Source organism: Bison bison, unplaced genomic scaffold (genome assembly GCF_000754665.1).
Source record: "Bison bison bison isolate TAMUID 2011002044 unplaced genomic scaffold, Bison_UMD1.0 scf7180017864038, whole genome shotgun sequence".
In the NCBI taxonomy this organism is placed as follows: Eukaryota; Metazoa; Chordata; class Mammalia; order Artiodactyla; family Bovidae; genus Bison; species Bison bison.
Window position 1 is genome coordinate 2,908,113 of NW_011494610.1, and position 22,870 is coordinate 2,930,982.

Consider the following 22,870-nt stretch of genomic DNA (forward strand, 5'->3'; position numbering starts at 1 on the left):
TGAGGAACAGCCGGTGTGCTGCTGATCTGAGGTGGGGGTGGCTGAGGGGGCGGGAACCGCATGGTGACCGGAGTCCCCCACTCTGATCAGATGCTTTGTCTTTATGGAGCGCTTATTTAAGTTTGCATAAACGGAATCCATCTCGCCTCTCTGTTGTACCAGTTTTTCTTTTGCTCATTTTCTCTTTCCCTTTTTAATGGTTTAAAAAATAAAGTAATGAGGTCTGTCTTCCAGACCCACACTCAGGGGGTTGCCTAGCCAGAAGTAGGGAAGCCAGCCTAGTCTCTCAGATGTTATCCTCTCCTGAAAGGCTGCATGTTTCAGAGAACTCTGTAATGACTGAGTTAAGGGGGCACTGCCCTTTTCGGCCAATGAAGTGGGAACTCATCTCTTCACGCCCTCTTTCCTCAGATCTTGAAGTGCATCAGCCAGCTGGAGCTGGCTCAGCTGATAGGAACCGGCGTGAAGACGCGCTACCTGTCTGGCTCCGGGCGTGAGAGAGAAGGGAGCCTGAAGGGCCACACGCTGGCGGGAGAAGAGTTCATGGGCCTTGGCCTCGGTAAGGCGCCAGGCCCCCCAGCCGGCCGCTGCGGATTCACCAGTTAACAGGCAGGAAGCCCTTGCCTCATTAGGACCGTAGATCACCTGTTTCTTATGTGCCAGCGGACAGGATGTCTGTTAACGGAGTGGAAGTGCTGCCTCAGCTCTCAGTTGTGATGAAACTGTCGAGTAAATGCTAATTTTATCGACATAAGCAGGGTGCATTACTTTTCTTTCTATGCATATAAGTATGTTGGGGGGTGGGAAGCCACCTGGTGTTCAAGGAGTGGGTGTGCGTATTTTTAGATATCAAATAGATTCAACCTGTCTTCCCTGTTCATTTGGGAGGCTTATATTAATAGGTATCCTTATGAAAGTAGGGTTATTTCTGGTGATACATTGAACTGAGAGACTCTCTTGTCAGTGATACAACGATAACAGTAAAAAAGGGCAGACATGCCAGGCACATTCTAAGCACTCAGTTTGTATATTTAATTCATTTAATCCTTGTAACAACTCAGTGAGATTGGGGCTATTATCCTCATTTTGTAAATGAGATAAGTGAGGCACAAGGGGGTGAAGTGCTATGAACGAGGTGCCGTTTGGAGGAAGGAGCAGAAGTAGGTTTCAAACCCAGGTCATTTGATGCGGAGAGGAGACTCCTTGGTCCCACGAAACACTGGTTGGAGTTGTTCAGCTAAAAGTACAAACTCCGAACACAGGGGAAGGGTAACAGCACCTCTTCTCGGGGTTTACGTCAGGATGACTGAAGTGAAACCCTGGAGAACGCCTCAGATCTTCAGCAGTTTTAAACCGTTACATGTTCTAGGAGCTCTGAGTTAGTATCAATCAACTTGAATTTGTTTTTCTAAACATAGACATTTAATACTATAAAAAATACAGAAGACTGTTATGACAGAGAGATGGATGGTAAAGGAAGAGAGAGAACTTGCATAAGAACGTATTCCAGATGCAGAAATGCCAAAACCTGAGTTAGTTTTATTCTGCCATCATCGGAGGGGTTTTTTTTCGCTTGCAAACCAGTCTCACGGTCTCTTGTCTGCGCGCTGATGTCGCGGGAGACTTGGTTCTCTTTACTTGACTGTTTCAAGCACTGTTGCTTTTGTGCGCTGTGTTTCAGGAAATTTGGTGAGTGGTGGAGTGGACAAGAGACAGATGGCCAGCTTCCAGGAGTCCGTTGGCGAGACCAGCTCTCAGAGCGTGGTGGTGGCTGTAGACAGGTAATGAATGTGTTCCCCAGTGAAGCTGGACCACCCGGTGCCTTGGCACCTTCTGTGTAGTTGCTGGGTGTGAGGGGTCCCTAACCTGTCTGACTGTTGTCACCCCGGATCACTCAACCTGAGGAAGAGCCAAAGCAGCACGTGTGGCCCACAGCTGCTGGTCACCTTCACATTCATTGGGGCTTTGGTCTTGAACTGTCATAACTTTTTAAAAACTACATGTTGGGGAATTCCTTGGCAACCCAGTGGTTAGGACTCTACACCCTCCCTGCCTAGGGCCTGGGTTCAATCCCCAGTTGAATCCCACAAGCCATACAGCACTGCCAATAAGTAAATAAAATTGTAACTAACTTTGTGACCAAATTATGTCAAAAACAAGTTTCTGCTTGTTATAATGTTTTGAATTTCCTTAGTTTGGAAGTCACTTTTTTACAAGTTTGGAAGAGTATTGCATTTAAAGCCTGTCTGTGAGTGAGGGCTGGCCAAGTTGGCGTCTCCATTTCTTTTCCTCTCAGCCTTTCAGTTGCTTCTGTTTACTTAAAACTTGACCTAAGCCTCTAAGAGAAATGCAGATATTCCCATTTGAAGATATTCACTATGTTGTTGTTTAGTTGCTGAGCCGTGTCCAGCTCTCTTGTAACCACCTGGACTGTAGCCCACCAGCCTCCCCTGTCCATGGGATTTCCCAAGCAAGAACACTGGAGGGGGTTGCCATTTCCATACTAGGGCTTAAAATAGGAATTATCTTAAAAGTCAACAAACTCCTGAAAATTGCCATTGAATGATCATATACATTAAATATAAATAATTTCAGGTAATAGCAGTATAGAATTTATGACATCATTTGTATTGCTGTCAGAACAATTTTCTTAGTGTTTTAAACTCTTTGTTCGCATGTTTTGATCGTCTTGCTCCTGTTGCTTTTCTCCTCTCCAATAGAAATACTGTCTGCAACACACTTTGGTTGAGTTTTCCCCACCTTTTCCTCTTAGGTTTGGGCTGATAGAACGAAATGTTTGTTCCTTCCTTGTTTCTCTGCCTCAGCCAGAGAGTGGGCAACAGTAGCTTGTCTAGCACCTCTCTGTGTGCTTACATTTCTCAAATTGAGACATAATTCACATCCTAAGACTTGCTCTTCTGAAACGTACGTCCAGTGAGTGGTTTTTAGTATATGCAGAGCTGTGCAGCCGTCTGACTTCAGAGCTTTTTCATCGCCCCATAAAGAAGCCCCACATCTTTACAGCTCCTGTAACCACCAGTACACCTCCTGCCTGTGTAGATCTGCTCATTCTGGACATTGTTTGAATTGTTTTATTTTCCCCTTTCAAGTATGTCTTTTTTGCCCATGATTCTGGGGCTTTTTGTTAGTTGCTAAGTCCTGTCCAACTCTTCGAGACCCCGTGGACTGTATCGTCCTCTGTCCATAGGATTCTCCTGACAAAAATACTGAAGTGGGTTGCCACTTCCTTCTCCAGGAGATCTTTCCGGACCAGGGATCAAACCAAGTCTCTTGCACTGCAGGAGGATTCTTTACCACTGAGCCACCAGAGAAGCCCCTCTGTTGTTAAACACGTATATATTTACAATTACTAGATTTTCTTCACATATTAAATCATTTATCATTGTAATATATTCTTTGTCTCTAGTAATGACTCCAGTGTTGTATTGTCTGGTATCAGTACGGCTACTCTTGTTTTCTTTTTGTTAACTGTTTGCATGTGGTATTTTTTTCATACTTCTACTTTCAGCCTATTTGGGTTTGAATCTAAAGAGAGATTGGCAGGATGGATTAAAATAAACGTGGTCTAACTATATGCTGTCTAAAAGATTCAGCCATTTTTCTTGAATAAACGTTGTCCCAAGCCTTTGGTAATTTCCAGAGTTCAGATCTGAAAAATTTGTTAAATTTTTGTAAGTTTTTTGGTTGCTCCTACAGAGGAACACCTTTTTAAAGGTCCTCAGTCTGCATCCCCCCTGCTGTGGAATACCATGTTCCACACTGTCCTATCTTGACTCTCCCCCGTCCTTTTGATCTTGCTTTTCTCTTCCTACCAGTATAAGCATTTCTGCTTTCAGTGCACCTCGTTGACCAGTTCTATACCTCTGATGCCTCATAATTTATTTTAGTGGAAGTGCCAAACCTGAAATGTTTCCTTTTTGCCTTTTCTGAATGTTTGAAATTGAACCTTCATCTTCCAAATTTAATTTTCGTTATATCTGGAATTTTCTTCCTAGAATTTTTACTGGCTCTACCAGGCTGGATGGAAATGCGATAGGTAAGTATCTGACTCACCTGTGACAACTGCAGAGCCTCCTGTTATAACCGTCTGACCATTACTAACGCGGCCTCGCGTGTGTTGTTGGGTCTGGCCTGTAGTTGACTTTGTCCGCTGGCTGTGTGCCGTGTCCATGGACGAGCTGGCTTCCCCCCACCACCCCCGCATGTTCAGCTTGCAGAAGATCGTGGAGATCTCTTACTACAACATGAATCGGATCCGACTGCAGTGGTCCCGAATATGGCATGTGATCGGAGATCACTTCAATAAGGTAACTCTTCAGATTCAACAACCACTCAATTGATGTCCAAAACAAAAGACAGGCGGCTAAATTCAAAACACAAGCAATTGAGTGTTTAGGTGCCAAAGTTCACTTTCCCTGTGGAGTCAAGAACAGCTGATAGCATACTTACTACTGGTAGAACTTATGGAGAATGAGTTAAAAATCCATTTGTGTATAGAATACTTTAATATCGCATATTTAGGATGTAGGCTCACACCATAAAAATCATTACAATCACTGGACAAACATATTGGTGCTTGAAAGCATTGCGAAATCCTGAAGCGCCTCTGAATGACCAAAGATTACATTAGGTTCTTTATAGTCGCATTATAAATGTCACTGCTTCTTGTTTTCTGGCTTCCATCGCCACCCCTCATCTATAATCTTTCTGAGGAAACTAACATTTATTTAAATCAGAAACAAGCCAGAGACTTCTGTGTTCTAAACTGAAAACTACAGAGAGAAAACCAGATTGCTGTCACGAGAGGTTTCACTGTATACATGTAGACTCATGCACGTGTATACTGAACAAATGAAATCAAAATATAGATTATGTACATAAATGTGTGTATCTGTAATGTTATTTGCTTTTTAAGGGAAAACTAAAAGCTTAATAATACTGTTTCCTACCAAAACACATTTCATGATTTCAAAACAATTTTCTTAGGCCTGGAGAAAAGAGTTGTATAACAGATGCTTAGAAATAGTGTTAATAAAAACAGCTTATCCAAAAGAGAACTGCTCTCTCTACGTTGAATAGAAGAAAATCATGAGAAGTAATTGGGATTTAGAGCAAACAGTTGAGTGATGGTGAATCATTTGTAGCGTTTGCCGATTTCTGTGGTGTAAATACTGCATAGTGGTCAATGGGCAGCTCTCGGTATGGTGTCACTAAATGCAGACTGGGGAGAGTCGGGCACTGTTGGCTGTCCCAGGCAGCCGTGGGACCCCACTGAAAGGAGGCACAGTCACATGCAGCCTTGGTTCTAACTTGGCCCATCAGCTAATCTGAGGTCTTTGTTAGTCTGCTTGCTTATCAGCTCTACGTGAGGCACTTCTGAGCACACCATCTGTTTAACAAACTAGCTGAGTGCCTTGTACCAAGTAGTAGACAGATGAGGTCCCTGCCCTCATGGAGCTCACTTGCATTCTGTGATAAAATTGTTTAGCTACTAAGTCATATCGGTTCTTTTATGACCCCACGGACTATAGCCTGCCAGGCTCCTGTGTCTATGGGATTTCCCAGGCAAGAATACTGGCATGGTTTGCCATTTCCTTCTCCAGGGGATCTTCCTGACCCAGGGATTGTACTTGCATTTCCTGCATCAACAGACGGATTCTTTACCGCTGAGCCGCCTGGGAAGGCCGAGTGGTAAAATAGCTGATGGTAAAGGGTCAGGCGTTGCAGTGTGTCCAGCTGCTCTGGAGGTGACCTTTCTGAACCCTCAGTGAGGATGGAGCCACAAGAGCCTGTCGATGACCCAGAGTAAATGTTTGTTGAGCAAAGGGTAACATTGCCACCTAAAGTAATCAAACCACTCAGCACCCATCTTTCCCACCATTCTGGGTAAATAAATTCCTAGTGGACATCACTGATAGGAACTTGTATGAGAGCGTAAATGTGAATCATTAGCGTGACTGCACCTTGTATTCTCGTCCAGGCCTATGACACACCTGAGACCTAGGCTGGCAGGTAGTAATTAGACATTTCATGGTTGTCGCCTCATCACATGTGCCCGTTCCATCTCATCAGTGCTGTGAGGCGCAAGGTTGTGGCGTTCTCGGTTGCTCAGTCTGGGGCTCTTCACTCTTCACCACCACCTCAGAACGGTGTTCCATTCCCCATGGGAGCCAGAGCGCATGCGAAGCCTGTGGGTTTGAGTAGGCGGGTGATGGACTAGAGCTCTCGGGCTTCCCACAGTCACTGGGATGGTCCCACGTTTCTCCTCTTCTAGACTAGGGCACAAGTATGTCCAGGGGTGCTCAAAGCTCGTAGGGTGTATTCCTGAAGCTGCCAGGGATTTTTAGCTAGGGAATAATAATATTGTTACTAGTCTCTAATTACGTCAACATTACATGAACACTTTAAAGTATTACAGTTAACAGCACCTTTGACCATCAACAACCCTCAGCCAGACTGTCATCAAAGCTAATTATTTTTTTTAATCCATTCGATATACAGGCCAACCTCAGAGATACTGCAGGTTCAGTTCCAGACCAAAGCAGTAAAGTGAATACCCAGTGAAGTGAATCATGAGAACTTTTTGGTTGGTGGCTCAGATGGTAAAAAATCTTCCTGCAGTGAAGGAGACCTGGGTTCAGTCCCTGGGTTGAGAAGATCCCCTGGAGAAAGGAATGGCTACCCACTCCAGTATTCTCACCTGGAGAATTCTATGGACAGGAACCTGGCAAGCTACAGGCCATGGGGTTGCAAAGAGCCAGACATGACTGAGCAACTTAACACTTTCAAACAAGTTATGCTTACTCTATGCTGTAGTCTATTAAGTGTATAATAATAAAAAAACGTACATAGCTTAATTTTAAAATAGTGTATTGCTAAAAAATGTAAACCATCACCTGAGCCTTCAGTAAGTTGTAATCTTTTTGCAGATAGTAACATCAAAGATCATTGATCACAGATCATCGTAGCAAATGTAGTAATAATGAAAAAGTCTGAAATAGTGTATGAATGATCAAAACGTGACTCAGAAACACAAAGTGAGCATACTTTAAAAGCATGTTTAATGTATTTTGTTGTGAAACTTTAAATTGTACAGGTAATAGCCAAGAAAGAGCTTTTTCTCCTCCTGAGGTCTGTTTTCCCAGAGCATTCCTTCTGAAGGCAGGCTGTGTGTGAGGTTCAGGACCCTCGCCCACAGCTGCCCCGCTGTGCCTGTCTCACCTCTCCTCCTGTCCCTGCCTAGGTCGGCTGTAACCCCAATGAGGACGTGGCTATCTTTGCTGTGGACTCACTAAGGCAGCTCTCCATGAAGTTCCTTGAGAAGGGAGAATTAGCCAACTTCCGTTTCCAGAAAGACTTTTTGAGGCCTTTTGAGCATATTATGAAGAAAAACAGGTATGTGCATTATTCTGGAAGATCCTTAGACCCCTTTTGGGGTCTAAAAGTCTTAACAAACTGAGTACCTTGTACCAGGTAGTAGATGAAGTCTCTGTCCTTGTGGAGCTCACTTGCATTTTGTGATGAAATAACCACACAATTGGTCTTTTTTCCTCTCTTGTTGATGGAAGCAGATAAAATGAGTGGACTGTGATTCACACCTATTGTCTCTAAGTAAATCCCACTGAGATCTCTCCGTCACCTTCCACAGAGGGCAGATTACACCACTGCAGCTCATAGAAATTATGCATTCTTACGTGGGCTGGTGCCAAGGGAGTTCAGAGAAAGGGCCACTGCCAAAGTATCCTTGAACAGGGGGAGCAATTGTCTGACCCAGCCTTTATGCCCCAGGGAGGTAATAAGGGAGGTCAGGACAGCTGTCCTTCTGAAGTAGTCACTCTGTTCATTCATTCACTCAGCCTGTATTTTTTGAGGCCTGCCATTGGCTACGTACTGTTCTCACTGCCAACCATACAACAAAACAGAAAACAGTCAAAAGTTCCTGGTTTGTTTGGCCCTGATTTGATGATCATTGCACCTAAGTGATGGGTCTATGTGTGTTTATTACCCCATCTTCTCTTTTATGTAAATGAAATTTTCCATAATAAAAATTTTTTAATCCCTGTTTATAGTCCAGTGAGATAGATAAATAAACCCAAAATGTTTAGTCAGTGGTGATAACCGCTCTAAAAAAAACAGTGTCAAGGTAAGGGGAGAACTCTTATATGGGCAGTCAGCTGAGGTGTGTTAAAAGACATGCATTCTAATCTACTGTAAACATCCAGGGAGCACCATGTTGACCTTGCAGCTGCTTCTGGAAATGGACCATTTCTTCTGTCTTCAGGTTTTGTTTTGTAATAATTTAAAATATCCGTCTTAAGTTACATACGTATATTCCCATCCAAGTGTATGTATTTAGCATACACAAATATCTCTGCCCAAAAATCTGAGAGGATATACACTTTTAGGAATGGTGTACACAGGCCACATGTCTGGATGAAAGAATTATGAGTATGTTACTCTAAATGTTTGGGGCCAGAAAAATTGACCACAAGGCTATGGACTGTTTGCTTAACAAGTCAGAGGAAGATAGTCCCAGCATTGGTCCCATAGCCCAAATTGTGACCAAGGAACCAGGTTCTTTCTGTCCCTTTGTTTGACCTAAAACAGGGTACTTTTCTTCCTTGAGCCTATTGTTTCATGATTGCTGGATGGAGGCTTCAGCTCCAGACATCATGCCGTGTTCACAGTGGGAGTAATTTAAAGGGATAGAGCCCACCATCAGAATGGGAACAAGAGGAGAAAGGGCAGCGCCTCACAAGTGTATTCCTTTTAAGACAAAAGCAGAACCTTCCCAGAAACCCCTCCCCTCCCATGGCATAGTTTTTTCTCTTACACCTAATTGGTCAGATCACATGGCTCCCCTAGCTGCACGGGAGACTGGGAAATTGAGGATCTGGCACATGAGACAAGATTGTCACATTGCTTACACTGTTTATGCTGGTCCCCTGAGATCAAGCATGTGGCTGCCCAGGTGAAATCAGACTTCTGTTACTAAGGAGATGGGAGGATGACCGCTGACTAGGCAACTAACTGCCCCATTGACTGTCCTATTATTTTTTTCTTTTTGTCTCTCTAATTTTTTTAATGAATCTGGATTACTACATGCTTTAAAAAAAATTTTTTTTGAGTACTGCTTTTATGGATTGAACCATATTCATTTATCTTCGCACTGTCCAAAGTACAGATGACATGGCTGCCCGTTCCTTCCTCAGGTCTCCAACCATCCGAGACATGGTGATCCGCTGCATCGCCCAGATGGTGAACTCCCAGGCGGCCAACATCCGCTCAGGCTGGAAGAACATCTTCGCCGTGTTCCACCAGGCAGCCTCGGATCACGACGGGAACATCGTGGAGCTGGCCTTCCAGACCACGGGCCACATCGTCAGTGAGTGTCTCCATTCCCTCCCGACTGACGCCCCACATGCAAGTCTAGGAGGGTGACCACTTACTTCCTGTCTGGTTTACTCCCAAAAGGGGCTTCCTCGTTTCAGCTACTCTGTGCTGTACTCATGTGTCACGTGGCATGCTGGGATCTTGACATGTGCTTAACCGTGAAAGGAAACACAGCCAACCCTCATTATTCAGTTTCTGTGTGTGTGAGTTCATGTACTCGCTAAAATTTATACATAACCCAAAACCAAAGTTCCTGGCCCTTTGGTGGTCATTTGCTGACATGAACACACACAGCAGCAAAACGCTCGTCCCCCAGGGTGCCTGTTCCCAGCTGGGCTGAACAAGGCCTCCGCGTTTCAGCTTTTTTACTGTAAATAAACAAGTGGGGACTTGCTGGCGGTCCAGTGGTTAAGGGTCCGCATGTCCAGCGTAGGGCCCGTGGGTTTGGACCCTGGTCAGGAAACTAAGATCCTGCGTGCTGAGTGGCACAGCCAAATAAAAAACAAGTATCCTTTCTGTGGTAACAAACAAACAAACAAAAACTCACTGCTGTGTTTTCGGCATCTTTGTCTTAGTTTGTGGTTTTACCTTTTAAATTAGTCCATAGCACAGTGCTGATGTGCTGGCCAGTGTTCCTAAGGGCAGGACGTCTGTGTGGTCCTTTATGGAGAAAATACATGTCTTAGCTTCGCTCAGGCGTGAGCTGCCTTGCTTTTGGCTGCAAGTTCAGTGTCAGTGAGCCAACAGAATATTCTAAGTATAGGAGATCAGTCCTGGGTGTTCTTTGGAAGGACTGATGCTAAAGATGAAACTCCAATACTTTGGCCACCTCATGCAAAGAGTTAACTCACCGGAAAAGACTCTGATGCTGGGAGGAATTGGGGGCAGGAGGAGAAGGGGACGACAGAGGATGAGACGGCTGGATGGTATCATCGACTAGATGGACGTGAGTTTGGGTGAACTCCAGGAGTTGGTGATGGACAGGGAGGCCTGGCGTGCTTCGGTTCATGGGGTCGCGAAGAGTTGGACACGACTGAGTGACTGAACTGAACTGTCTTTAGACAGGAATGCACACAAAGCGAGTTTGTGTGTTGATAGGTTGATGAAAGTATCATGAGCACAGGCTCACAGGCTCACAACTCCATTTCCGCGAGGAGCGACGGGTCAGTGTTTGCCAGTGCGTCGCTCACAGCAGCTTTGTAGGACAAGTACCATGAGTAACAAGAACACACAGTCACCTCTTCATGTCTGTCAGAAACTGGTTCCAAGACCCTCCTCAGGTACCAAATCCACAGATGCTCAGGCCCCTACGATGAAATAGCATAAAACCATGCACATCTTCCCGCATACTTTAAATCAAGTGTAGGCTACTCGTAACACATGATACAACATAAGAAGGCTGTGTACCTAGTTGCCGGCATGCAGCAAATTCAAGCTTTGAGTTTGGGAACTTTCTGAAATTTTTTTTCCAGGATAGTTTTGGTCTGGGGTTGTTTGAGCCCACTGATAGGAAAACCAGTACTTCAGTGTTTCACTGAAGAGGAAACAGACGCAGGAGAGTGGGGGAGGAGAGCTTGTCTGAGGTCACACCGCTGGGAGGTGGTGGAGGGAGCCTGCCGCCTGCCGTCTGGCCCAGAACTTGCGCCGTGGCCCTGCGCCCTGCACTGACCTCAGTCCCTGGGCCTGCCTGTTTGCCGGTCTTGCTGTTGGTGGACATTGTAAGACATCAGGTCAGCTTTGATTTTTTTTGAGGTCTTTTAACTTTTTTTTAATTCTTGTCACTCATATTCTCAGGTGGTATCTGTAAGATTTTGAAAACTGTCGATTTTAAACTGCCTGTCAGCTTTGGCTCACTGACCTTCCGTGTCTCACTTTGTCCTCACAAGGTCCCAGCAAGGTAGCACCAGGTGTGATCTTAGGGCGGAAGCAGCCAGGGAATGAAGGGATGTGCTCAGGGTCACAGAACCGGGTCCAGCGCTTCCCTCAGTGTTCAGCTTCCGTCAGGCAGACCCTCTGGGCCAACCCCACATGCATCCACGTTTGTATATCCCTCACGGTTCTGCTGACTCCATCCTAAAATGGACAGTTTGATCTTCTCTTGGTGGTCCTCTCACTTCCTTAGGGCCACATCTCAGAAGGGAGCTCTTCCCAGAGTCCTTCCCCCACCACCAGCCTCTCCCGTCTCTGTCCCCTCACCCAGCACCCACCCCACCTGGGATTATTTTACGTATCTTACTTTACGTATTTTACTGATTGAGGTGGTTATTGTCCATCTTACCCATTGGAGCAAAGGCGGGAAATTTGACTGCTTATCTCTGTCCCTGGTGCCCACAACCACACTTTGTGGGATTTTTATTTCCCATCTTATCCATAATTTTATTAATTATTAATTAATTTTTATTGCATTATAGTTGCTTTACACACTTTGCATGTGGTTGGCACTCAATAAATGTTTGTTGAATGAATGAATATTTGGGCCTTTACCTCATTGCTTGAGCTCAGGAAGCAGTGCAGTTTAGCCCTAGTTGTACTCAGGGCATTCGTTCCTGAATAATTTCATCAGAAACCCTGTCTTCCAGAGACCACTGACATGCCTTCCTTAGATTTTCACTGCAGTAATCATCTCCTGTGTTTGTGTGTATGTTTAATCCTCGTTTCTAAATCCTGGTCTTATTAAAAATGTGCCTTTGTTTCCCCAGCAACCATTTTCCAGCACCATTTCCCTGCAGCCATCGATTCCTTTCAAGATGCTGTGAAGTGCTTATCGGAGTTCGCCTGCAACGCTGCTTTCCCTGACACGAGCATGGAAGCCATCCGGCTCATCCGCTTCTGTGGGAAATACGTCTCCGAGAGGCCGCGGGTACAGTGTTCCTCTTCGCGCTGTTTTGAGCCGTGGTAGGGAAGGATGTGTGGACAAAAGACCCTTGCTCTCTCGGGAAAGAGTTTTTCCAGCTGCTCTCTTACAAATGTGTGCTTGCCCTAAACTAGATGTTTATTTCCACATACTGCCATAACAGGGGTTTTACCTTTCTGGTTATTTTGTATGTATGAAAGTATTTTATTTAGTCTGAACTTTTATATAGTATCCTATAGACTGTTTTTGTAGAAGATAATAGTTGAGCTGTGAATTTTGGCAAAGCTGAAGAAGCTAGACATTGTATTTGAGAGGAACCAAGCCTGTCTTTTAGGAAATGGCGTTACGCCACTGTGATGTAGCCAGGAAATCACGTTTAGAGGTCACCTTTTGTTTTCTCCCAAAATGCTGAGGGTTTTCCGTTATATCTCACTTTCCTTAAGTGGGTCAGCCGACAGCCTCAAAACACTGCAGTGGGGTGAAAACAAGCAGGACTAAACTGATGGCCTGTACAGATCTCTTTTTAAGCATTCTTTACAGAAGTGCACGCCCCCGAGATGATACATCTGGTCCCAGCAACAGCTCAGTGAGATGAGATGACAATGAGACCACTGTTGATTGAGCACTCAGTACATGTCAGGCAGCATTCGAGCATGTTCTGTGTGTGGATTCGTTTAACCCCCACATCAGGCCCATAGGAGGGGTAATTATATTCCCGTTATACAAGGGCAGTAAGTGAAGCACAGCGAGAAACCGCCTAATGCTAAATAACCAGCGTTGATACAGAAACTCCATTGCAACAGAGCACGCTTCTTCAAGAATGGTTAAGGAACAGAGGGCTGAGGACCCCAGAGACAGGGCAGGAAGTAGGGCTTCACATTTGGACTGTGTAAAGACTGCCAGCGCCTACACACGTGGCTTTGGGCCTCTTATTTAATCCCTTAGTGCCTCTGTTAACTCATCTACAAAGTGGAACCATTATTTCTGCCTGCTTCAGGGAATTGTGAGAATTGTTAATTCATGTAAAACACCTTTACAGCTCCTGGTCCATAGCAAGTGCTTAGTCAGTAGTAGGTGCTGCCACTCCTCTTTTAAGTAATACAACTACAGTTGTTCAGCTGCCAAGTCGTGTCTGACTCTGCGACTGCAAGCACGCCGTGCTCATCTGTCCACCACTGTCGACCAGAATTTGCTCAAATTCATGTCCCTTGAATCAGTGATGCTATCTAACCGTCTCATCCTCTGCTGCCCCTTCTCCTTTTGTAGTAACGTTTGGGAACAGTCTGATACTGAATCATCCTGGGGGCTTTGCTATCACCATTTGACCTTTATCACTTTTCTTAATGTAAAACCTCCTGCCGCCAGAATTCTCGTGATCTGCCTCACTCACCTTACTCTAAAACCCACAAAGGTCCATAGGGAGAAACCGCGCATGTGCCTTTGAAACAGACTGGTCTCTGTCTCTGCAGGATTCCCAACAGACCCTTGCTGAACTGAGGTTTTTAGGAGGGGAAATGAGGAGCTTTCATCTTCTTGTAGTTCTGGTTCGGCTCCTTCCTTTCACCTGCTGGGTCCACCTCTGAGGGATGGTCTCATTGTAGGTGCTGCAAGAATACACAAGCGATGACATGAACGTGGCTCCTGGTGACAGAGTCTGGGTCCGAGGCTGGTTCCCCATCCTGTTTGAGCTCTCCTGCATCATTAACAGATGCAAGCTAGATGTCCGGACCAGGTAACCGCGTCCTGGCTCCCCTCCCCAGGGCCCCTTCCCCACCTCCCCGCCTGGGTCTCAGTCCCCGCCTCCCCCGGCCCCTGCCCTCTTCCCCCATCCATCCCCTCCTCTGTGCCCGGCTTTGTTTCCCCCAGAGGGCTCACAGTCATGTTCGAGATCATGAAGAGCTATGGCCACACCTTTGAAAAGCACTGGTGGCAGGACCTGTTCAGAATCGTGTTCAGGATTTTTGACAACATGAAACTCCCCGAGCAACAGTCAGAGGTGGGTGATGACGAAAGCACTGCCCCGGGGAGATGGGAGAAGAGCCGCTTTGGCCCTCGTCTGTGCCCAGGGTTGCGTCGTCAGCATCCACAGCCCACGGAGGTCTTACACAGCGAGCCGCTTCGGGTGTGTTTTGAAAAGGAAAACACCCTTCCTGGCCCTCTTCTCCCAGTCACCGAGTAGTGCTGAGGAACTTCCCATTTGGGGATGAGTGAGGGGAAATAAATCTCCACTGTGCGCCCGCTCGGCCCTTGAGCACCGAACCTGCCACTTTCGGCAGGCGCCTCACGGTCCTCTTCACTGTTCAGTTAATAACAACTTCTGAACAGTTGGGAGAATGTGAGGGTGCATGTGTTTCTTCAGCATCATGTTTTCATTTCCTTTAGGTGTATACCCCAAAGTAGAATTTGTTGAATCATATGGTAGTTCTATTTTTAAATTTTTGAGGAACCTCCATACTGTTTTCCATAGCGGCTGCACCAATGTATATTTCCATCATCAGTGCCCAAGGGTTCCCTTCTCTTCACATCCTCTCAAGCATCTGTTATCTCTTGTCTTTTTGATGATGGCCATTCTGATAGGCCCGAGGTGTTATCTCATTGTGATTTTGATTTGCATTTCTCTGATGAGTGATTTTGAGTGCCTTGTCATGTATCTTTTGGCCATTTGTATATCTTTGGAAAAACTTGTCTATCTAACATCATTTTTAATATTTACATTTTTGTGTAAGGTGTATTGAACATAACTAACATTTTTGAATGTATCATTTTTGGGGGGGTTTGTTTTTTGTTTTGGCCATGCCACACAGCTTGCAGGATCTCGGTTCCCTGACCAGGGATTGAACCTGGGCCCCAGCAGTGAAAGGGCAGAGTTGTAACCACTGGACCTCCAGGGAGTTCCCAGAAGTATCACTGAATGACTTTAAATTCTGTCGTATGGATGTTCCCAATGTAATTGCCACGTTACTGAGCATTGGCTTATGTCTGTGTTTACAGTAGATGAATACCTGTGTGGTAAACATCTTTATTCATAAACCTTCAGCCGCAGATCTTTATTTCTTCAGGGTTCATTCCTGGAAGTAGTGTTACTGCATGAGTGGATGTGCACATGTTTAAGATGGTTGATCCCTATTGCCAAATTTCGTTTCAGAATATTTTGCCAGTGATATGTGAGAATTACCATCTCACCTTACAAAGAGAGTGCCTTTTAAACATTATCTTTTAATTTTTTTTCCCCAGAAATCCGAGTGGATGACAACAACTTGCAATCATGCACTTTATGCTATTTGTGACGTATTTACCCAGTTCTATGAAACTTTGAATGAAGTTCTTCTTTCTGATGTATTTGCACAGTTGCAGTGGTGTGTAAAACAAGGTACTCTTTGTGTAGCTAGGCATTATTTTTCTTGACATAGTCTTTAGTGAGAGATTAATTTTTTCAACATATAGAAGCATGAAGGCTGAAGAGTGCATTTATAATTGGTGAAAATGAGTATTTTTTAATTAAATTAGAACATAGAAACAATTTCTCCTCCAAGTCAGTTTATAAAGCATTTCTCATACAAGGAGCCAATTAATTAAGTACCAAAATGTTGACATTCTTCCATTCTTAACAATAAAGTATAAAAAATAATTTTACCTCTTTATAGCCTACTTAAACGCTAAAAACTTTTAATACCATCCCTAGCAGTGCTTCATTAATTAGAGGCCTACTAGCCTACCAGTTGCATTGTCTCCCCACATCACAATATGCAGCATCAGTGATCAGGCTGGAATCAGAACAGCATTTGAAGTTTAATGATAGATGTTGTATTTTGCAGATAACGAGCAGTTGGCTCGATCAGGTACAAATTGCTTAGAAAACTTAGTAATATCCAACGGAGAGAAATTCAGTCCTGACGTCTGGGATGAAACATGCAATTGTATGCTGGATATCTTCAAAACAACCATCCCCCACGTGTAAGTGTTAATGTGATCACTGCTCTTTATTTCTGTGTTCAGTTGTTTTAAAGCTCCAGGCTGCCCTTCACATTGATTATTTTCCTTCTCTTGCATTCCCTGAAGTCTGCTGACATGGAGACCTGTAGGAATGGAGGACGATCCAGCAGAAAAACATTTGGTAGGATTTTTTTTTTTTTTTCAGTTGTCTTTTCTCTGATCACATATCATAGTAAAAAGTTAAGCAGCCTAAGAAGTTTAGGCTTTTCTGATGGAAAGTGAGTAAGGAAGGTTATAAGAGCTGAAAGTGAAAGTGTTAGTCCCTCAGTTGGGTCCAACTCTTTGCGATCTCATGAACTGTAGCCCGCCAGGCTTCTCTGTCCGTGGAATTTTCCAGGCAAGAATACTGGAGTGGGTTGCCATTTCCTTCTCCAGGAAATCTTCCCGACCCAGGGATGGAACTCGGGTCTTCTGCATTGTAGGCAGATTCTTTACCATCCGAGCTACCAGGGAAGCCCTATAAGAGCTAAACACTGTATATATTCATTAATGTATTCTTTTGAAAGTACAAAGAAGTATTAAGAAAATAAGTCACTTCACTCAATAAAAGCTACAAAGCACTTCTAGCTTTTATTTCTGTGACTGAGCACATGCAACCCACATTTGCAGTTTGGGCTCACTTTGTACATGATGTATTAATTCCATTGTGGGCATTTTTCCGTATTCTTAAATAGTCTTTGAGAACAGCCTCTTCCCTGGCTGCACATTATTATAATTTATTTAACGGATTTTCTCTTGTTGAAGTGTCAGTCAGTTCTGGCCTTTCACCGTTGTAAATACTGCTTTGGTGTAATTTTTCTTGTTTATTGCCCTCTTACATAAAGAGTGCTTTCCTGGGACTTGCCTGGTGGTCCAGTGGTCTAAGACTTTGTCTTCCAATGCAGGGGGTGTAGGTTCAGTCCCTGGCCAGAAAACTTTAAGATCTCACATGCCTCATGGCCAGAAAAAGAACCAGAGCAGAAAGCAATATTATAACAAATTTAATAAGAAACTTTAAAATGGTCCATATCCAAAAAATGAAATCTTAAAAAGAATGCTTTTCTCTTCACCGATGAAATCGTTTTCGTTTTTTGTGTAAGGCCCCATAAAGAAGTAGTATCCCTTTAAAATACTGTGGTTTACAGGGTAAACCTTGAGTCTTACTAGCTTCTATTTCCAAATAACTATAAAGGCATTAGATTTTGAAAGGCTTTTGGGATATAACCATTTAAAAATAAAGCACAGTATGTAAACATTTTCTGTTTAACTTTCTGCTGTCAACTTTAAAAAAAGCTCCTACCATACTCATTTATTTTTGAACTTGATCTCATTAAAAATTGTCACACTCATCATGAAATCATAGTGTGTAGAGAAATGCCACCTAAGTTGGAATCAGAAAATGTGAAATTTTAATGGGAGAAAGAAATTCTTGAAATTCATGATCTCTCCCATGCAGCCTCTGAAAAGTGCTGCATTGTACTTGAAGCTCAGCAAGACACTTACACATTCAAGTTGGGAAAGCAGTGTTAAAACCAGGCACATCTCTGCACAGGTCCTAAATTGTGAATGGAGGAGTGAGCATTGTGTTTCTCTCTGGTTAACTTCCAGGATGTGGATCTGGACCGCCAGTCTTTAAGCAGCATTGATAAAAATGCCTCTGAGAGGGGTCAGAGCCAACTCTCTAACCCGACCGATGACGGCTGGAAAGCCAGACCATATGCAAGTAAGACCCCTTTTCTTACTGTTTTTGTTTTTATTTGTTTGCTATTTTAAGTAGGTAACACATGTATGTGATTCAAATATTTGGCCGGTGCAGAGAGGTAAAGAGGCTGTGAGCCTGCCTTCCACCCCTGAGCCTCAGTCTGCAGCTCCCCTCCCCTGTGGCAGCCAGTGTCACCAGTTGCTAATAGTCCTTTTTAGAGACTCATGTGTAAGCAAATGCATATCCATCTACACAAGCATATGATGCATATTTATATTTATATATGAATTCTCTTCCACCATTTTTATAGACATTATAGAATACGTTCATGTTCTTTATCTCTAATGTAACTTAGAGATCATTCAAAATCAGTACCTGAAGTGCTCTCACCCCCTTTTATACTACTGTATGTTGCCCCACACTGTAGCTGTGCTGTTATTTGCTTAATTGGGTTCCTACCAGTGGATATTTATGTTATTCCTAGTCTTTTTCTGGTATAAACAACACTCCATTGAATCACATAATACATGTGTTATTTGTGAGTTTATCTGTACAGCAAATCCCCAGAAACAGAATTGCTAGGTTAGAAGAGAAGTGCCTTTGCTATTTTGATAGATAATTCCAGGTTGCTGCCTATTAAGGTTACACCTGTTAACATGGTCTTTGAAAACACCTGGGTGATACTTGGTATCTTTTGAGTAGTCTTAATATGCAGTTTTTAATTATGAGTGAAACTGAGCAGTTTTTCCTGTGTTTAAGAACCATTTCTGTTTTCTTGGCTCTGTTTTCTGTTTGTAATCTTGGCTCATTTTGTACTGATTGTTGGTCTTTTTATTAATTTGAGGGGGCTTGTGTGTTAGAGATCCCTTTGCTGGATGTAAGTTTCAAATTACTTTTGCTGATTTATCCGTTAATGTTGCTTATGGTGTGTTTTCCTGTCTGTCATTTAAAAAATAGGTTTTGCAGTTGCTGTGAGCCAGGCACTTGTGTGCCCCATGCGTGTACAGTCTCACGTGATTGTTATCCTTGCCGTCTGAGGGGGTGCCATTTTACAAGGTCTCGGGTGACATGACTTGCTAATACGTTGTAGAGTCAAGATTCAGACACTTTTGACTGAGAAATTGAACCATTTCTGGTGTTAGTCTGGTCTTTTTTTAAAGTTGTGGTTGACATTTTTCTTCATAGTGGTTTCACCCTCTTCTCAACACACCAGTCTGTAGGTGTCCACACTGGCATGAACTTCTGAGGCAGCGCATTAGACAAAGCCCTGTGTGGTCACCATTGTCTTTTGAAGGCTAGAAAATCACCACCCTTGGAATTCATTCAAGAGGTGCCACCTTGGAGACTGCAGGCCCGCTCCTCCATGTCTGTGGCATTACCAGGGAGTCTCCAGAGTCCAGGCAAAGGATGGAGCTGAGTCCTCATCAGCCCCAGATAAAGGAACAAGTGGACGTTTCTTCAGTGGAACCACTGGGCGCAGCAAGACACTTAAATCCTGAGAGATGCCTGGGACTTGAGGCCCTGCCAGTTCTCCAGGGAATAGAACTTTGCTTCTCCCAGTTTTCCGTCTCCGCCTCCTTTTCAGGGATGAGCTCAGTGCATAGAGCAGCATGCGCAACCCTTGACACACTTGCATTGTTTACTTTCTTTCTTTTTATTTTGGGTCCAAGGTGGTGGTGTCATTGAACAAGTATAAGTTTACATCTATTGCAATTCCACTGTATATTTTTTCACTTAAAACTAATTCTGTGTGGAGAATTTTTATATGTATAACTTCATAGCCATTTTCAAAAGCTTGAAGATGACCCAGCTCCCTGTTAACGTTTATCTAATACTTTCAACATTCTGGTCCTTTAACAATAAGTTGGAAAGGAAGCTGTACTTGGACTGGAATCAGATCAGCCATGGGCTGTCCCAGAACCCAGGGATTAAGAAGATGAGACCTTAGTCGAAGTCTGGTCCATAGGCAGAAACAACATCAATAATCTAAGCGGGGAAAATTCTCCACAAAGAATTATTTTAGCTACTGAAACAGGCAGGAGAAGATTCTGAGGGATATGGAAGCAGAAAAAATGGGCAGTGGCTGCTCCATCTAGCGATCCAGGAGCTAAGAATTTACATGAGCTGCACCCCTTCCCCCGACCCTCACAGCTGAGATTCAGCCCTTTGGCAAGGCCAGCTACCACAGGAACCTGTAGCCTCTTGTGGACAGAGCACAGCCCAGAGCCGGTCTGTAGAAGAGCAGAGAAACGTGCTGGAGAACAGGGGACCTGCGTCACTGACGCGCTTCACCTCTTCAGGTGTTTGCTCAGAAAGCACATGTTCAGAGAGAACCTTTTCTGGCCAGCTCGCAGCCCCACCTGACAGCACCCCTTCCAACTCCCAGTCCCCCCACCCTGTGTCCTCGTTGTGTGACATCCTGTATCTTATACTTAAAGAGCTTGTTTACTGTCTGTCTCTGCCATGGCGGCGGCAGGGATTTTTGTCCAGCTTATTCATTGTTATGCTGCAGCATCAAGATCTGTGCTGGCACACAGGAAGAGCTCAGTGAACTCAGTACTGGCTGAATCATTATTAGGGTTAATCTTTATCATCTAATATAGATCAGAAACTGTTTGCCAGCCTCCTCATCAAGTGTGTGGTCCAGTTGGAACTGATACAGACCATCGACAACATCGTGTTCTACCCCGCGACAAGCAAGAGGGAGGACGCAGAGCACATGGCTGCCGCCCAGGTGAGGGCGGGCCGGAGAAGAGCGTCCTTGCCGGTGGGGAGGTTGTCCGGGTGCGGTGATGTGCTGGAGCCACCTTGGGTTGGCCGCCAGAGCCCCTCACGCTCACTTCCCCAGCCCTGTGTTCAGCGACAAGGGTACTGGTCACTTAATACTGGCCGTGACGGGAGTGTGTACCCCACAGAAATCACCAAGCACTGAAAATCAGCCTTTCCCAGAGAGCCGGTTTACCAGCATTCCACTGCTGAGATTCCACCCCTTGCCTTGGTGCTTCAAAAAAAATGTGTTATTAATCATAGGGACTGCTCCTTATCATTGATACACAGTTAACCCGTAACTAACTGAGAAGGAAAACTTAAGTGGCTAAAGGTCCCAATTTTTCCTTCAGAAAGTATACCTTTGTTATGTATATGCAACCTTTTTGTATATACAGTATGCTTGGAAACAGAACTCAGTGTCCAAAAGTGGGACGGTAACCTTCCACCACAGGTCGCAGACCTGAGTGCTTCATGGCCTGGGAGATGCTGTGAGTAGGGGCAGCAGGCCGGGGGGCACAGTGGGAGGCCGCTGAGCCCCGCCACCTCCCTGCTCCAGGGCCAGTTGCCGCCTGGTGGGTGAAGCTGTGACAGTCTTCCAGTGTTTCAAGAGGCGTCGGAAATCAAGATTTCAGGGGATATTCCTGGCAATCCAGTGGTTAGGACTTAGTGCTTTCACACTGAGGGTGCAGGTTCCATCCTTGATCAGGGAACTAAGATCTCAGAAGCTGTGCAGCAGGCCACCCCCCTGAAAAATGGAAATCTCTTGTTTATTAAATACTATAATTATACCTGAGGGATAGATGCAGCACAAAGGCTATCCTTTTTTGGGTTTTGTTTATATTATTAAGTGTACAGTTCAGTGGTTTTAGTACATTCACAAAGCTATGCAAACTTCCCCACTAATTCTAGAACATTTTAATCACTACAAAAGGGAACACCCTGACCATCAGTATCACTCCCCATTCCCTTCTTGCCCCAGCCCTTGGCAACTGCTGATCTATCTTCTGTCTCTGGGTTTGTCTAACCCAGATATTATATGTTGTGTTAGTCATATAACTTGTGAGCTTTTGTGTCTGGCTCCTTCCGCTCGCCGCTTTCCAGGTTCGCTGTGCTGTGGCGTGCACCCTCCTCCACTGTTCTCACCTGTGGCTGAATAACATCCTGTGTGTGCCCAGGCCACGTTTTGTCTGTCTGTTCATCAGTTGATGGACATTTGGGTTGTGTCCACTGTCTGGCTGTTACAAATAATCCTGCTGTGAACATTTTTGTACAAATTTTAATGTGCACATACGTTTTTAAATCTCTTGAGTATAAACCTAGGAGTAGAATTGCTGGGTCATATGGTAGCTTTGTGTTTGCCTTTTTGAGGAATTGCCAGACTGTTTTCCAAAACAGCCAGACTATTTTCCATTCCCACCAACAGTGTGTGAAGGTTCCAGGGTCTTCACCTCCTCACCAGTGGTTATCATTGTGTTGCTGGTTTTATTTAAATTATTACAACCATCCTCATGTGTGTGAAGTAGTAGCTCATTGTGGATTTATTCTCATATTTGGAGAAACACCTATTCAGATCCTTTTTGTTGGATTATTTATCTTTTTATCATTGAAAGAGTTTCTGTATTTTCTAGATACTAGTCTCAGCACATAGATATATGATCTGTACCATTTTGTGCATTTTTTTTTCAATTTCTTGATGGTGTCCTTTGAAGAACAAAAGTTTTTAATTTTGATAAAAGTAATGTTACTGTTTTTTCTCCAGTTACTTGTACTTGTAAAATTATTTCTAAAAGCATTGCCCTAATTCAGGGTCACAGAGATTTAGGCCTACATTTTGTTTTAAGAATTCTACAGCTTTAGCTCTTATGTTTAGGTCTTTGATCCATTTTTTTTAGTTTATTGTATATGATGGGAGATAGGGAGTCTGCCTTCATTCTTTTGCATGTAAATACTCAGTTATCCCAGTACCATTCAATATAAAGACTATTTTTTCCCCGTTGAATTATTCTGACATCCATGCTAGAAATCTCTTGATCATAAATTTGAGGATTTATTCCTAGATTCTCAGTTATGTTCCATTTATCTGTATGTCTGTCTTTATGCTAGTATCACGCTGTCTTGATTACTGTAGTTTTTTTTTTTTTTTAATAAGTTTTTTTAAA

General features: G+C 44.0%; 1 protein-coding gene across 2 annotated transcripts in view; it reads left to right on the top strand.

The window, feature by feature from the left end:
- Positions 1-22,870, top strand: part of ARFGEF2 (ADP-ribosylation factor guanine nucleotide-exchange factor 2 (brefeldin A-inhibited)) — a 69,780-nt gene that overhangs the window by 37,629 nt on the left and 9,281 nt on the right. For both annotated transcript variants that reach the window (XR_824825.1, XM_010835069.1), the window contains exons 20-33: positions 412-559; positions 1,682-1,781; positions 4,017-4,057; positions 4,159-4,328; positions 7,265-7,416; positions 9,234-9,406; positions 12,114-12,274; positions 13,870-14,000; positions 14,135-14,264; positions 15,503-15,638; positions 16,084-16,222; positions 16,328-16,382; positions 17,849-17,963; positions 20,546-20,676. Coding sequence is in view for 1 of the 2 variants with exons in the window: in XM_010835069.1 (XP_010833371.1) it covers positions 412-559; positions 1,682-1,781; positions 4,017-4,057; positions 4,159-4,328; positions 7,265-7,416; positions 9,234-9,406; positions 12,114-12,274; positions 13,870-14,000; positions 14,135-14,264; positions 15,503-15,638; positions 16,084-16,222; positions 16,328-16,382; positions 17,849-17,963; positions 20,546-20,676 (1,782 nt within the window). In the remaining variant the exon portion in view is untranslated. The remainder of the gene's footprint in view (positions 1-411; positions 560-1,681; positions 1,782-4,016; positions 4,058-4,158; positions 4,329-7,264; positions 7,417-9,233; positions 9,407-12,113; positions 12,275-13,869; positions 14,001-14,134; positions 14,265-15,502; positions 15,639-16,083; positions 16,223-16,327; positions 16,383-17,848; positions 17,964-20,545; positions 20,677-22,870) is intronic.